The sequence below is a fragment of the Lampetra planeri genome, chromosome 21, assembly GCF_965212315.1.
Source record: "Lampetra planeri chromosome 21, kcLamPlan1.2.h2, whole genome shotgun sequence".
NCBI classification, from domain to species: Eukaryota; Metazoa; Chordata; class Hyperoartia; order Petromyzontiformes; family Petromyzontidae; genus Lampetra; species Lampetra planeri.
In genome coordinates, this window is record NC_136127.1 from 2,563,115 (window position 1) to 2,577,946 (window position 14,832).

The window sequence follows — 14,832 nt, forward strand, 5'->3', positions numbered from 1 at the left end:
TCAGCTAGGTATTGTGGTTCATTTGTGGCAAAGATTTTGTGTGGAATAAGCGCGATCATATAATGTATTTGTTCGGCAACCGGGTCGGGTTTGTCTGCTAAAGGGGTTTGTTTTGTGAGTGTTATCAGTTTGAAAGGCGATGCGTGTTACTACGGAAAAACACATTCTCAACAAGACCCCACCAATTGTTTTAATTTTGTGTGGATGCAGAGGCTCCCTTGGCACTTGTAGCTGGGGTTAGGCCTTTGTGTTTTATTTAACCTGAAAACAATTACGCATTGTTACCGAGTTGCTTCTCTGATGAACTATTCCCATTGTGGGGAAATGTTTCGTAGAGCCAAGTGGTCGCGTTGCCTGGCCAACAAAAATAACAGTGAATGTTCCATATATGACTGTGGCCATAGTGATGGTGAGACTTACATTCAATTGAATGTTAAAAGTCATTGGTGTAGAACATTTTATTCAACAATGAACATTTTAAATATCAATGCAAATGAACAACAGTAGATTTCACATTTCCTTCCTGCGTAAAAAATATACATTGAGTTCATCGTGTGTACGTTTCACAATATCTGTTGTACGCAGGACCCTATGCATTTATGCGCAACCCATTTGTCAATCCACGGCTGGTTGGCTTCTTCGCACGCCACGTGGGTATAATGCCGGTTATTCGTCTACACTTCACCGTGCAGATGAATGTGGGTTGTCGAATGTGGGGAACATAGACGTTGGGAGCACAGTACAGTACAACAGTGGGTGTTTTGTTTTCGCCGCCCTCTGCTGGCGATGTAGTGCTGCAGCAGCCTGTTGCACCTGTTTTTTTCACGGTTGCCCATGTGACCACCAAAATTAAGAAAAAAGATTTTTTTAGCAGGTAAGGCCAAGCGGTCTGGCCACAAATGATAGCTCAACCAAGTAGCTTATCACCTGGCAATGTATGGCAGGCAAATACTCTTAGCGCATGTCGATTGGTGAGCTTTCGTCACAGCGAGGGTAAAGGCGCAGCCCTGCAATAACTCACTCACGCCACTGTTAGTGGAAGGGCCTCCACTTTAGGAAGTTCTAGAGCCCCCTCTAGAAGCTACTTTCGCATACTCTTTCACGCTGGCCAGACCTTATGAAGGATGTGGGAGCACGCACACTTTACCCCACCAACACACACGTATGTGACCTGCCGATCGACTACATAGTGGTCAACCCACCGTTGGGTGGACAGAGGCGGCGTGGGTTTAAGAAACTAACGCCGTTGTTTCAACTGCCTGCGACTTGTGGATTGCAAGCCGAGTGTGCTAACCATTCCAGCGGCGAAGCATCTCGTTTTAAAGTTTACACCCCGTGTGATGCTCCCCTGTGACACTCTCACGCTATGCTCCCCAGTGATGCTCCCGTGTCATGCCCCCGTGTGCCATGCCCCCGTGTTGTGCTCCCGTGCTGTGCTTCTGTGTGACGCTGCTTTGTGACACTCCTGTGTCCTGCGCCCGTGTGACGCTCTCATGTTGTGCTCCCGTGTGTCGCCCCTTCCAGTTCATCGTGGAGTGCCACGGGAACACGCTGCTCCCACAGTTTCTGGGCATGTACCGGCTCACGGTGGACGGCGTTGAGACCTACATGGTGGTGACGCGCAACGTCTTCAGCCAGCGCCTCATCGTGCATCGCAAGTACGACCTCAAGGTGGGTTCGCTGAAGTCGGAGGCGTTGGGGGGGGCTGAGGTGGGGGGGGGCGGTGTGCATTGCGGCGGAACGCTTTGCTCTCCACGCACGCCGCGCGGAAACAAATGCGGGCGGGAAGAGGGCCGCCCGTCAACAAGAGCGACGACCGCCGTTGAATGGCAATGATGCTTGTAAGAGCGCGTGCAGGTAGTTAACGAAGGGGGCGGTGTGTCCATCGGGCCCCGTGAGCCTCACCGCAGCACGCACCCCGCTGGCTTGGCTTCAGTGCGGCAGACGTTTGCGGTTAATGTTTTGCCGGCTGACCCGTGCGCTATCGCTTTCTCTCCTCTGTCCGTTTCACCCGATTGCTTTTCTTCCTCTTACCTTTCTCAAGCCTGCCTCTCATTCTCTTCCTCACAGCCTGGGGTCACTACGATTGTCTGTATGTACTGTATGTTGAACTTCTTCTGCACCATACATAGCCAACCGCGCTAATTGGAGGTGCGTGGGGTTGTGTTTAGGTGTTGACAATTCGCGCCAGATTCAACGTTCCTTGCCGCATCTCCCTCACTGTGCCCAACCGCACGGTCATAATTAGTCTCGTGCCTCCGTGTTGCCGTGCGTTCACAGGCGGTGTGATTAGTATTCTCAAGGTAAGTGCTTACCTAATTAAATCTTAAACTTTCGCTCGGGAGAGGCGCGTCTGTGCGGGGTTGCATCAGCCAAGAAGCCTCGGAGCGTTAAGCGGCAATTGCCTTTGGAAGGCAAGAAGGAAAGAAACCACGGTAATTTTTTGCCAGTGTAATGTTTGATGTTAATTGAATGATGATAATAACTATTTCCTCAAACTTTTAGTATTAAATCTTGACTTAAAGCTTTCGTGGCTGCAGGAATTCATGTTCGTTGGGTCTTTCGGTAAAGTCACGTAGATAGGTTCAAAGAAAATAACCAAAAAATTGCAAAAAAATTACAAGAAAATTACAAAAAAGTACGACTGCATTCAGCAGCTTTTCCTCCTGATGACGATCGCTTGTGTTCTTTTAGTATTTCTTTCATTTGAATGAATGTACAACTATTCAATCGTGTATTTTACAGTTGGTTCCTTGAAAATTTGAAACAAAATTTTCCCAATTCAGATCATTTGTAATGTTTCACTATGCAATCCAGAGGTCGCCGGTTCGGTCGCCCGGCACAGCAGTCGAAACAATGGTGCAAGTTTCTTCAATGCACCTTGCTTGCCTCTGTCCAGCCAGCGCTCATCAATTGGTACCCCAGAGTTCGCCAATCAGCAGGTCGCATGTCGGTACTCCCAACCCCCATCGAAGACTGCTGGTCGGCACGGAACAATTGGCCAAATACGAATCACCTTACGAGCCTCCTCTACATGAGGTCCTTTTGCCAAGCGATCCGTAGGAAGATAGCCCATAGTTGTCTACTGCACATTTTGTCATTTCTTTCCACTCTGCTCTGTATCGTGGCAATATGCACAAGTAGTGGCCACATCTTTCTGGCACCGATCTCTCATCAAGCCATTCTCTGTGAGGTTTTCCTCTCTTTCCGGTTCCTTCCATTTTTTCCTAACAACACACTTGGATTTTCTTTGTTGTCCATCCTACAAGCGATTGCAGGGCTCTATAGAGCGAGCTGTATACACCGCCCCTTACCGATGTTATGGTCAGAGTTCTGCTCGGTATATTTAAAAATCCGCATTTATTTATTTCGCTTGCCTGTCCGGTTTAGTGAGGTTTTACTGTATTTTCAATGAGAAAATTTGCTCCATTTCCTGAACTATTATCCCCTAATACGTTGCAGTCGTGAGTGTAATTATGCTACGCTCAAAAGCATGGTTACAGCAAAAGGTTAAATAATTTGCTTGCATCGTTGGTGTTTGTGTGTGTATATATATAGAGTGGACGAACTCTCAGCTCAGTTAAAGGAACCGGGTTGATGGGCTGTGTTGTGCTTGACAACGTCTGTCCTCGCATGCCATGCTTGATGCAATTGGTCGTCGTGGTGACACTCGGGTAATGAATGTGCTGGGCACGCGCTTGCCCCATTAAGCTTAAGCCATTGCACATTCCGTGTCACACCCCGCCACCCAAAGCAGCACTTGGCAGTAATTATTACATTTATTACCTCAGAAATTATGGTGACTGGGAAAGATAGCTTAATTGCCATTTAAAAAAAAAAGATAATTGCTCCACTTATTTCTCAGCTTTATTTTAAATCGCCTGGGGGCACTTCTCACCGTTCCGAGGATGCGTTAGCGCCAAGTAATTTCAACGACTTAACTCGGGTTGGAGTGACGATTTCTGTTTGAGCTGTAAAGATTTAGTTGAAATGTCCGAATCTCGGGAAGCCAGAAAAAAAAAGCAATTGTGAATACGACGTGAGAGTGTGTGTGGGGCGGGGGGCGGGGAGCCAGCTGCCTCGTCGGTCACAGCAACACAGCTGGCGCTGTTGAGAAGCTGGGTTCGAATCTGGGTTACAGCAGCCCCGTGGTTAAACCAGATTCTCAAGTGTCGCCCGTTTACGGGTTCAGCCCAGTCACCCACGGCTGAACAGAATATTCTCCTTTTAAATTCGTTTAATGCTTGTTGTGAGAAAATATATTTTTGTTTTAATGTTAGTTTGGCGACCAGAGAACGAATAAGAGGAGGGTGCCTGGCAACGTGGAGTGCCCTCAGTGTGGATAAGAGGCCACTCTCAGGGGACCTTAGAAATGGTTCTGTGATGTTATTTTTTGTGGGCTATTCTCAAAGGTGCAGTAATTCACTGATTTGCAAGAGATACGAAGAAACGCGTCATCTCAGTGTGACACCGACCGCATTTTCTGGACTAAAATTGGTGAAAAAAGGCAAAGTAATTATATCATCCACATTGTGAATATGAGGGCAAACGCACACAGGATTTCACAAATATAAATTACCCCACAAGTGGTTGTTGTGTTTCTCGCCCGAGTTGGCGCTTGGCTCGTGTGCTGCGTATCTGTCGCAGTCATGCCAGCTTCACGTTGTTTTTTATTTTACGCCAGCGGTGGCATCTGCGCCGTTCCTGACCAGGGCGCCGCATTGGCAAGATGTTCGTCGTGAATGCGTTCCTGAAAGGCGCGACGACGAATATGGAAATGACGTCAATCAGATTATGAGACCTCCTTGGTCAGTAGCAAGATATAGTAATAGGGTTTTACCCTTTTATCTGGCACCAGAACTGACACCTTTATACAAGGGATCATGTTTGCAATAACCACAACACAAGCAGAGACTAGGCTCCACTGGTGTTGGACCAGATGACACCAAACAATTTCAAGGACAGTGCATATTATCAGAGTTGTCTCTTTTTGTTTGCATTTTGACTGCTTGTGTTGTGGTTATTGCAAACATGATCCCTTGTATAAAGGTGTCAGTTTTGGTGCCAGATAAAAGGGTAAAACCCTATTACGACGTCAATCAGATTGATTTACAGGCTAGTCGGTGGGTGGAGGCGACGGCTGAGAGGCGACGGATAACGAGAAAGGACGGACGACGCTGTCAGCGGACGTGAGTGTGCGGGCGGCTTGAGACGACGCATATCGGGTTGCGGCGTTAGCAATAAAGTGGCAACGCATTTGCGAAACGATGTAAGAAAGGGGGAGACGTAAATCGGGGTCTTGGTGTAATTTGCATTGCGTTAGATTAATCCATCGGAATGCCTGACAGACTTTCCCCCATTATCCACGCCCAACCGACTCCCGAACGAGAACGGACGTCGAACCGGCCGTAGCCGCTGCGGACGAGCCGTTGCCTTCACCACCCTCTCCGAAACTGGTTTCCGGCGTAAACACCTAAAAGTTAACACGGCAATGATCAGCATCTCCACCGCTGCCGCCGGTAACACAACGTTTGGCATCACGGCCTGCTGCTCAAGGTCGCGAAAAATCATCAGATGCCATTCTTACTGTTCACCCAATCGACATAATGCTCAGCAACCGTATTCCATACCTGTTAACCCCTTATCAGTGCCCTACCTCATTACAGACCAGCTCAGACCTTATTGGTCACCCCGTGCCCCGTATAAATCTCAACGTTCATCCTAAAAAGTCCCATCACAAGGGAGACACAAACAAATCGACAAAACGTGTTTTTTTGTTCCCCGTAGTGAAACTGCTGTACGCCGTATGGACCTGAAAACTCAATTTCCCTGTACAGGAATACGGGTAAACCGTGTGGGTTGACAGGTATGGTACTGTCAGGGTGAACACCTCGCTGGGTGAACACAGCTGGAAAAGAATGAGGAAAAATGTCCCCCCTCAAGGCTCAGTACGAGCACCATCGCTATTTAACATCTACAACGTAGTCGGCTTTCGCGACCAATAATCGGCTTAACTTAGCTTTCTTATCTGCTTCCGCCCCCTGCATCACAAAGCTTCAGTTTGAACTCCAGGCGTTACCTCCCAGCCCACACCCCGCCCCCACACTCACCATGCCCCCTCCCCCCCCTCCTTCCCCCGCAACTATATAACTCCTCGTCACAGCCATCTCTTAGACACACTTAAGCGGTTGTGCTTTCACTGCGTTGTCCCCACCTGAAGACAGACGCTTGTGTTGCGCCCGGAACGTCGTGATTTAATTTAGTTGTTTTTATTTTTTTTTATTTTATACATATGTGACTTTACCGAAAAACCAAAGAGTATGGATCCTTGCAGTCACGAAAACTTCAAATCTAGAATTATTTGGGTAGGATCGCGTAAATGAGTGTTGTTAAACCCGCCACCACCCGACACAGCCATTTAGTTAGGTTTGTCATGTAAATAAAACATGCTAATTTGTTACTACTTCAGCACACCAGTGCTTTGGAGATGAAACCCACAACATCTACAATTCGGGTTCCACGTTTCGCCGGTAATTACAACCAGCCTCATCAGGCGGCAGCCAGAGTTGTGGAGAAATCCTCCTCCTGTTTCATTCTTAAATAGAGGGATGAATGTGATGTCGTCGCTTGTGAGCCAATCAGGGGCAAAGACCAGTGAGGGTGGGGGTTAATGTATGGATATAAATTGCAATGGATATCCATTACCGGTTGGGTTATTCATAGGGTAATCAACATACATAATATGCATGCACAGCTCGCATGCGCGATGCACATACATTATGCATGCACATCATTCCGTTTTTGTGTGCAAAAAAATGCAATACTTGTTATTGCCTGCTCACAGTTAACCATCACCATACCATTTACATTTATGCGATCTAACCCAAAACCTCTATTATGGACTATTTAACATCTACATATCTTTAAATGACCTGCTATGTGCATCATCTTGCAAGTTCATATATGGAGATGACATGGCCCATGCTGCACAGGGCACAAACCCCGAGAACATTAGCAATACTCTCACGGCTGATCCAACTTGATTGGAGGCGTTTTGGCCATCACGGGAAACTCCGAGCAAATCCTTCCAAAAACCACCAAAAGCGCGTTCCACCTCTATTTATTGGGTGCAATTGTGAACGGCAGTCATATCAGACATTCGTACATCTAACCGGCATAGTCATTAGTTCCAGTGGCTTCCTAATATTGGAAGAAAGAGCATTCCAGACAGCCGCAGAAGCACATCTGAAAGCGCGCAATGCGGTGACTGTCTTTGGTCGATAGCTAGCCAAAATCTGCTGTTGCGAGGCTGATTGTAATTTGCATGATGGTTTCTGTTGAGTAGTGCCATTGTGGCCATGCAACTACAAAGTAAGCCACCGTAGTCTGCGCTCCTTCAAACGAGGAATAGCAACACTTACACAAACTCTCTCTCTCTCCTGAGGGCTTCTCGTGGCTGGCAGACCTCAAAATTGGCATTCAGCCGCTGAACTTATTGCCATTTGCAAGGAGCTAATGCATGGGGAGAGGCAAGCCTGTCCCTGCAGCTTAGGATCTCCCCCCACTGCACAGGCAGAATAGACATCGCCGCAGATTGTAAGAACGGGTTCGGCAGATTCGTTACCGTAGCCCTGCGAATGTTATCTTGTTCATTTCCTTTCTATCGCCAGCCAATATTTGATGCCCCCCACATACTGGCAGATGGCACGATTTGTCTGATGATAATACTCTCTCAGCACATTGTCCGGGAGCACACGCGTTGAAGATTTAAAGCATGAAATTCACCCCCCGGAAGGCAGGAGAGCTTGCCGCAAAGTCCTCCCGGTTTTGAAACCAAACCTTGCCTCTGGGACCACTTTCTTCTTCTTCCTCCTCTGTACGGCTGCTGATGTAGATGCAGAGCAACAAGTACAATTTCACATTCAGGTGGTCAAGCCAGATAGCCGCGTCAGGAGCAGTAGCGGAGTGTTTCATCGCTGTGGGACTGAAGGGATAGTACTCCTCGTGATTTCGGTCTGATAACAAAAAGCATCATCGTGCAGTGGGTCCTTCGCACAACTGCTGTCGACACATTACAAATAAAATATCTGTGGCTACTTTCTTAGGAATGAGAACACGGTCACTGATCAGAGGGTGGGGAGACTGTCAGGGTGGATCTTGGAGGTGTGGGAAGGAGGTGGTGGTGGTGGAATCCAATGGCTCTGGCCATGATGACATCTTGATCTTGTGTTCTTCGTGGTCGCAAAAAAATTGCAGGCTGCAAAGACATCTCTGCTATCAAATACTAAATGCTGCTGTTATGCAGGGCCATTACTATTATTAGTTATGCAGTGTCAATGATGATATAATTATTATTCTCAGTCCATGCATCTAGATAAGCACAATGCATTCCCAATCCATCCTGTGACAGTTGGGTCACAAGCGTGATGCTTAAAGAATGAACCGAAAGTCCATGACAGGCCTTAGACGTCTCTGCAGGGCAAGATTCTTAAGATGCAGATTTTAGTGCAATTCGTCAACCCCCTGGTGGTGATGGTGTTCAGCTGCGAGTACTTTTTCGTGGACTCCATCGGAACGGGATCGAGCGTTGCCGCCTCGCACGCGCGTGAGTTTTCTCCGAGCTCTTCGGTTTTCTCCCACGTGTAAATGCTCATTCATCAGAAGAAATTAAACAATCTGAATATATATAGAGAACCGCAGAGCTTGGGCAAATGTTGGCTCTGCTCATATGTGGTTGCTTTTGCGCCTCCGAGTCTGTTCTCTCTCTCTTCGAGAGCGAGCGAAGAATCTGTGGTGGCAGCACGTTACAAGCTGACATTATTATTTGTTGGGATTGTAGCCGTTTCCAGAATTATTTTAACGTGGATGTGTTACGCGATGCTTCGCAGAGCTGGGCGGCAGGCTGCCGCAGTGGTCAGACCTGTTGTGCCTTCACAGCAAGAAACACCTGGGTTCGATTCTCAACTCGGGTGACTTTCTGCATGGAGTTTCTCTCTCTCTCTCTCCCTTGTTCTGCAAGGGTTTTCTCCAGGTTTTATCCAGTTTCCTACCACAGCTAAAAAAAAAAACACGTGAATACCAGGTAAGGCCCACTCAGCTATATAGCTCCTTTTTAGAAGCGACCTGACCACAGGGAGAACATGCAAACTCCAAATATACAGCAGGCGTCAGGGTTGTAATTGAACCCACGACCTCCTGTATAGCCAGCGAGGGAGTTAACATCTCACCACCATGTCATGAAATCTGCATATTTTTACCATCCACCGTGAAGCATTTGGGGCAAGCATTTGATGGCGACAACTCCCCACAGTAATAACCAAGGTGGCCTGCCAAAATCGAACCGCAACAAAGCAGCTCCAGCACCCACTGCTGGCACCGTGTCACCGCCACCGCCGCCATGAAGGTCGTCGCCATCCAAACGGTGGAAACCTAAGTGCCAGGTCAAATCTTTGGCATTGTTAGGGAAAGAGTCACTTTGATTTGCTGTTTCTTAAGCAGCGGTGCAATCTGATAGCGCTGTTCAACACGACGCCAGACAGTGCACTTAGCAAGTGGAGCCAGCAATCACATTAAGGGGGGGGAGGGGGAATCAAGATTCATGTTTTCTGATCTCATTATCGAAATGAGTGACTCCATGCGCACCTGCCCTTGGTGTCTTGTCCTCAAACTAGATTTCTCCTCGATGGAAATTCCACATTCCTATGGTTTGTGCCAATTCTCCCGACACAACAATCACTTTTTGCCAAGGGGCAATTTTCTCCGGGCATTGCGCAAGAGAGGCTGCTGCTGAAATGGGCACGAGTACGGTGGATTTAAGGGGGCCCCATGTGGCATTCTGCATGACATTAGGGGTGCCGTGATGGCGAGATGTTAACTACCTCGCCTGGTATACAGGAGGTTGTGGGTTCAACCCCTGACGCCTGTGTATTTGGAGTTTGCATGTCTTTCTCTCCCCGCGGTCGTGTGGATTTTTCACCAGGTCCTCCGGTTTTTCCCTCCACGTTTCGAATCAACATCACGCGTTTTAAAGTATTTGACTGCTACAAATTTGATAATAAGCCACTTGGTTGAGCTATCGTTTGTGTTGGCCAGATAGCTTCCGAGAAAGAGCTATATAGCTCAGCGGGCCTTACCTGGTTAAAATAAAAATAGTAATAAAAAACATGTTTTATCAAAGAGCCGTCGCAGGTTGGCGACCCCTGGATGAGGCGGTTGTCCAGGCTGGGCCAGCCACCTCGGCATATGGCCCCGCAGCCCAAGGTGGCTCAGCGGTCAAGCGAGAAGCACTCGCGGTCGGAAGGGTCGTGAGTTCAATTCCTGATTTGGGTGGGGGGGTGATACAATAAGTATCACTTTGTATGTACGTATGTATGTTGGACTTCTTTTGCACCGTACGTAGCCAACCGTGCTAATTGGCGGCGCGGGGAAGTAAGCTGTAGTTTTCCTATGGATAGACCCACCCTTGCCATACGAATGTCGAATTTCTACCACTGGCTGCAAAACTCTCTTGACTCAAATTTGCCTCTGGCCTCACAGCCATGCCATGTGGATGCTCTCGACTACTCGACACTTCACCCCAACAGGGGTCGCGTCTCGCCACCTCTCGGAAAAGTTGTGCACGATAGTGTTTACCTCTGTGGCTTTAGAACCAGGATCTTTGTCCGTTCGTGGCATTGTGTTCTCATTTATCCGTCACTATTACACATACAGAAGTGATCTGCCATGTACATCATCTCGCGAGTTCATTTGTGCAGCCGACACATCACTCCATGCTGCACAGGGTCCAAAACCTCGAGAGTGTAACTAACACTCTCAACAGATGATTTTATTTGATTGGAGACTCTGACCAAATGCTTCCAAAAACCACCACCAGTGCTTTTGATCTGAGCAGCCATGCAGCAGATGCCAGCCTTGGTCTGAAAGTCAGCTGAGGTGTGGTCCTATCGAGGCAACACATCGCTCCCAACTCAGCTGAGCTCAATCGCAATTGGGATACGGCCACATTGACTGTGAGCTAGCCGCCCACCCACCAGCTTGGCACCCGTCTAGGTCAAAGGTTGCACTCGTTTGACTGCCCTCTGCTAATCCAGAGGACAAATCTCCACCGCGTGGTGCAGCCGGCAGATACAGTCGGACGATAGCTCTTGGCGTTGTGAGCAAACCTTGAGAGTTGCACCTAATGAGCCAAGGAGGGAGCTTTGCTGATGAAGGCAGTGGGAAGTGTGCTGCCCCCACCGCCTGCCCCCCCACCATCAAGCCCACACCGCTTACTCAACGTGGAGATATTCAACTCGAGCGCCGATCCCACCCGCATCAACGGAAATCGGAGCTTGCACCTTGGACGATTAGAATCAGAATCTTAAGTTCAGACTGCAGGAGGAATCCGATGAGCTATGAAGATCTTTTGCACAAATGTCCCGTGTGGATGGTGGGACCGCAAGTTTCAACGATACAAAAAAACGATAGGAGTGCAAAATAGAAAATAGTAAGCAAGTCACTGAAAATAAATACGTCAATTATTCACTTAAACATTAGCACGGTTGGCTACGTACGGTGCGAGATAAGTTCAACATACTACATACAGCCCAGTCATTGCCTTTGGGCCCGAAACTATCATCATGATTATCATCATCATCATCCATGGTCATTCCACTGCTGCACATAGGCCTTGCCCGAGCATCCGCCACCTCTCACGATCTGGCGATGTACTCTAATTCACTTGGCACCCACACAGTAACTGATTTCAACGCTCCATCTCTATGGAGCACGTCCTGTCTCTCGGACGCCACGTCCCATTCTTTTGGACGCTGCGCCGTTATTTTTCCCCGACCATCATCCACCATCCCATCTGTCTGTTACGTCTCTAATCCATGCGTTCCTATTTATGTCTCGCTGTTATTCAAAGGATGCATATCCCCATTCTTCTATGCACACATAAAAAAAAGGTTCAATATTTCTTGTGTTTCTAAAGCACATGTCAAAGCAGGCCTTCCTTTCGAGGAGCTACATTGACATCCAGAAAAGTTGGGAAATTTCAGGTGATTTAAACCAAATCAAACGTAAGTGGCTACATTAACTAGAGAACTGTCACTCCACTGCTCAATGAAGGCCTGCCCCACCCGGTTGGCCAGAGAGAATGCTGTTTGGCCTTGTGTCATCACCTCCGATTAGCACGGTTGGCTTCGTATGGCCGATCAGTCTGGGTTGGTAAAAGGGACGGCAGGGGAGGGGGTGGGCAGTGCCATCGGACAGGTTCAGGTGTCACTCGCCACCAACGTTAGCCGGTGCCTGGAATCGAACTCGGGAAGCCGGGTTCACGGTGCAATGCACTCACACCCCCAGCAGCTGCACGCATAATTTCCTCAACGTTCAACAGGTAGGATTTCGCGACAAATATTATCCGTAATAAAGGTTTTTTTTGGGGGTTCGATTGCGTAAATTCAATACTGGCAAAATTGCCCGATTAAGCCTGGATGTAATTACCAGGGAAAAGTCGTACTGAAATTGTGGTTTTACTCTCCAACACACCGTTGGCCTGAAGTTGTAACGAATTGAAATGTTTTGTTTACGTGACATACCTTACTGGTTGGCTGTGTCGGGTGGTGGTGGGTTTAACGACACGTTCTAACCCAAAAAAAAACCTTTATTATTAATAATTTCCTCTCCGTTACGTTTTTTTTGTCAGTCCCTTAAATGCGGTGTGTTCGAAGTGTATACGAACACCTCATCATTGACACTGAAACCTCATCGCTCTCGCGATTACCACTGCTTTTTAACAGACGCGTTCACTGTGCTTTGGCTAACGATGTGAGCCACGATCTTTCTTCAGGGCACCGATGGAACTAAAATGCCTTCACACCGGTGGTCACGTACAACGCCGGCTGATAAAATCCTTACCTCCCACCACGATCGCGTGAGCTGCGCACCGAGGACATCGATTGCCATTTAAATATCCCCCCGCGGAAACAACACGCAGTGCTTAACTGGATCCGTGCGCGCCAGGGGGGACGCGGACACCTAATACACAAGCGGGAAATCCGAGGCTCTCTCTACTGTGTGTGACTGTGGCTACGATCGCCAAACCATGGACCACGTAACATCGCACGATCCCAAATCTACAGGTGACGGCGGTGGGTGGGTGGCTGAGTAGGTGGATGACTAGGTGGATGACTAGGTGGGTGACTGGGCGAGTAGGTGCATCTGCGTTACGGCAACTCTCAGGCAAAGCAATCGAGCGGCTACATCACCTCGAGCTGAATCTTCCCAACATTTGCCATTCATAGGCCACTCAACAACAAAATTAAGACTTTGCACGCAAGTGCACGCGCTACAGTGCCGCTAATCTCCGTGGTCGTGCGCCAGCGCTGCTGATAAATATTCCGCGAGATGGATTTTGACTCCCGGCGGCCACGCTCCGTGGGGGCTATTCGGGGACAGCGCTTAATGGCACGCTGAATTATTTATTTTCCAGCGCACCCGTCCCCGTGTCAATCAGAAAACCCTGCCCGCGAGCGATTCCCTCGGGCGCGGGGTGGGGTGGCGGGGGGCTGGACGGGGGGGAGGGGGGCTGCGGTTCGCCGCGGCCCCCCTCGTCCGCCCGAGGTGGCGGCGGTGGTGGCGGTGTCGTCAATGAAGCCGTGCGTGGCGGGTGCGTGCATTTCCATTAAGGCCCTTGCCGTAATTACTTCCAAGGGCTTGATCCGCTCGGTGCCAATTAATTGCTTCTAATCAGCCAGGTAAACACTGTTTAAATACGGGGTGCCTCCACGTGCTTGTTGTCAGTGTTGCTTATCCGTCTGGGGCAGCGGTTTTTGCCCAGGCCGCTCGGCTCACAGGCAGAAGGTTGCGAGTAAGTTCAAATCCCGGCCAGGCGTTGACTCAGAGTGAGTAAAATTATAATGTGCCGCGCAGTGCTTTTAGCTCGCTCACGCAGAGAAGAACCGCAGACAAGCAGGAAGGCAACCGCGCGATGAGCCGGCAGCGCCAACGATTTCCCAAACACTGCAGTCCTTTATTTGTTAAGGTGTTTCAGCCAATTAAATCTTGACTTAAAGCTTTCGTGACTGCAGGAATTCATATTCTTTGGGTCTTTCGGTAAAGTCACGTAGAACACAAAAAAAAATTGCTCTACGTGACTTTATCGAAAGACCCAAAGACTATTTCAGCCAATTAATGAGTGTTTACATATGGAATGGAAAAAAACGCGGAGCACCCGGAAAAAAAACCCACGAATGCGAGGGGACAACACGCTTTGCCATTCAAATGGACCAGGTGGAGTCCACATGTTTTGCTTGACTGCCTTCTCCTGAGAAGCCAGTGTGTATGACACCTCGAAACATTCATAAAGGGTGTTTCTCAAAAACATCTGTGCGATCCACCAACTCTCACATGTGCAGCCACCACTGCATGGCTGCGACACGACTTTGTGGGACGCTTTCTTAACCCATGACAGCCAACTGTGGTCAGGACGTCAACAGTGGTCATCATGTGGAGAGGCTGGCTTCCCCCATCCCCCCGTTGCGATGACTTTTCTAGGGGCGCCACGGTGGCGAGATGTCATCTCCCTCGCCTGGTATGCAGGATGGTCATGGGTTCGATCCCAACCCTGAGATCTGCTGCTGTATATTTTGGGTTTTCACGTGGTCCACCCCGTGGCCGTGTGGGTTTTCTCCGGGTCCTCCGGTTTTTTCCTCCACATTTCGACTTAACGCGTGTTTAGAGAATTTGGCTGCTATCAATGTCCACGTGACAAGCCACTTCGTTCAGCTGTCATTAGTGATGGCCAGGTCAATTCTAAAAAAGAGCTGCATAGCTCAAGCAGGCCTTACCTGG

General features: G+C 48.7%; 1 protein-coding gene across 4 annotated transcripts in view; it reads left to right on the plus strand.

The window, feature by feature from the left end:
• LOC144724519 (phosphatidylinositol 5-phosphate 4-kinase type-2 alpha-like) overlaps nt 1-14,832 on the plus strand; it is a 213,179-nt gene that overhangs the window by 157,873 nt on the left and 40,474 nt on the right. For all 4 annotated transcript variants that reach the window (XM_078603728.1, XM_078603729.1, XM_078603732.1 and 1 more), the window contains one exon: nt 1,525-1,671. In XM_078603728.1, coding sequence (XP_078459854.1) covers nt 1,525-1,671 — 147 coding nt within the window. The remainder of the gene's footprint in view (nt 1-1,524; nt 1,672-14,832) is intronic.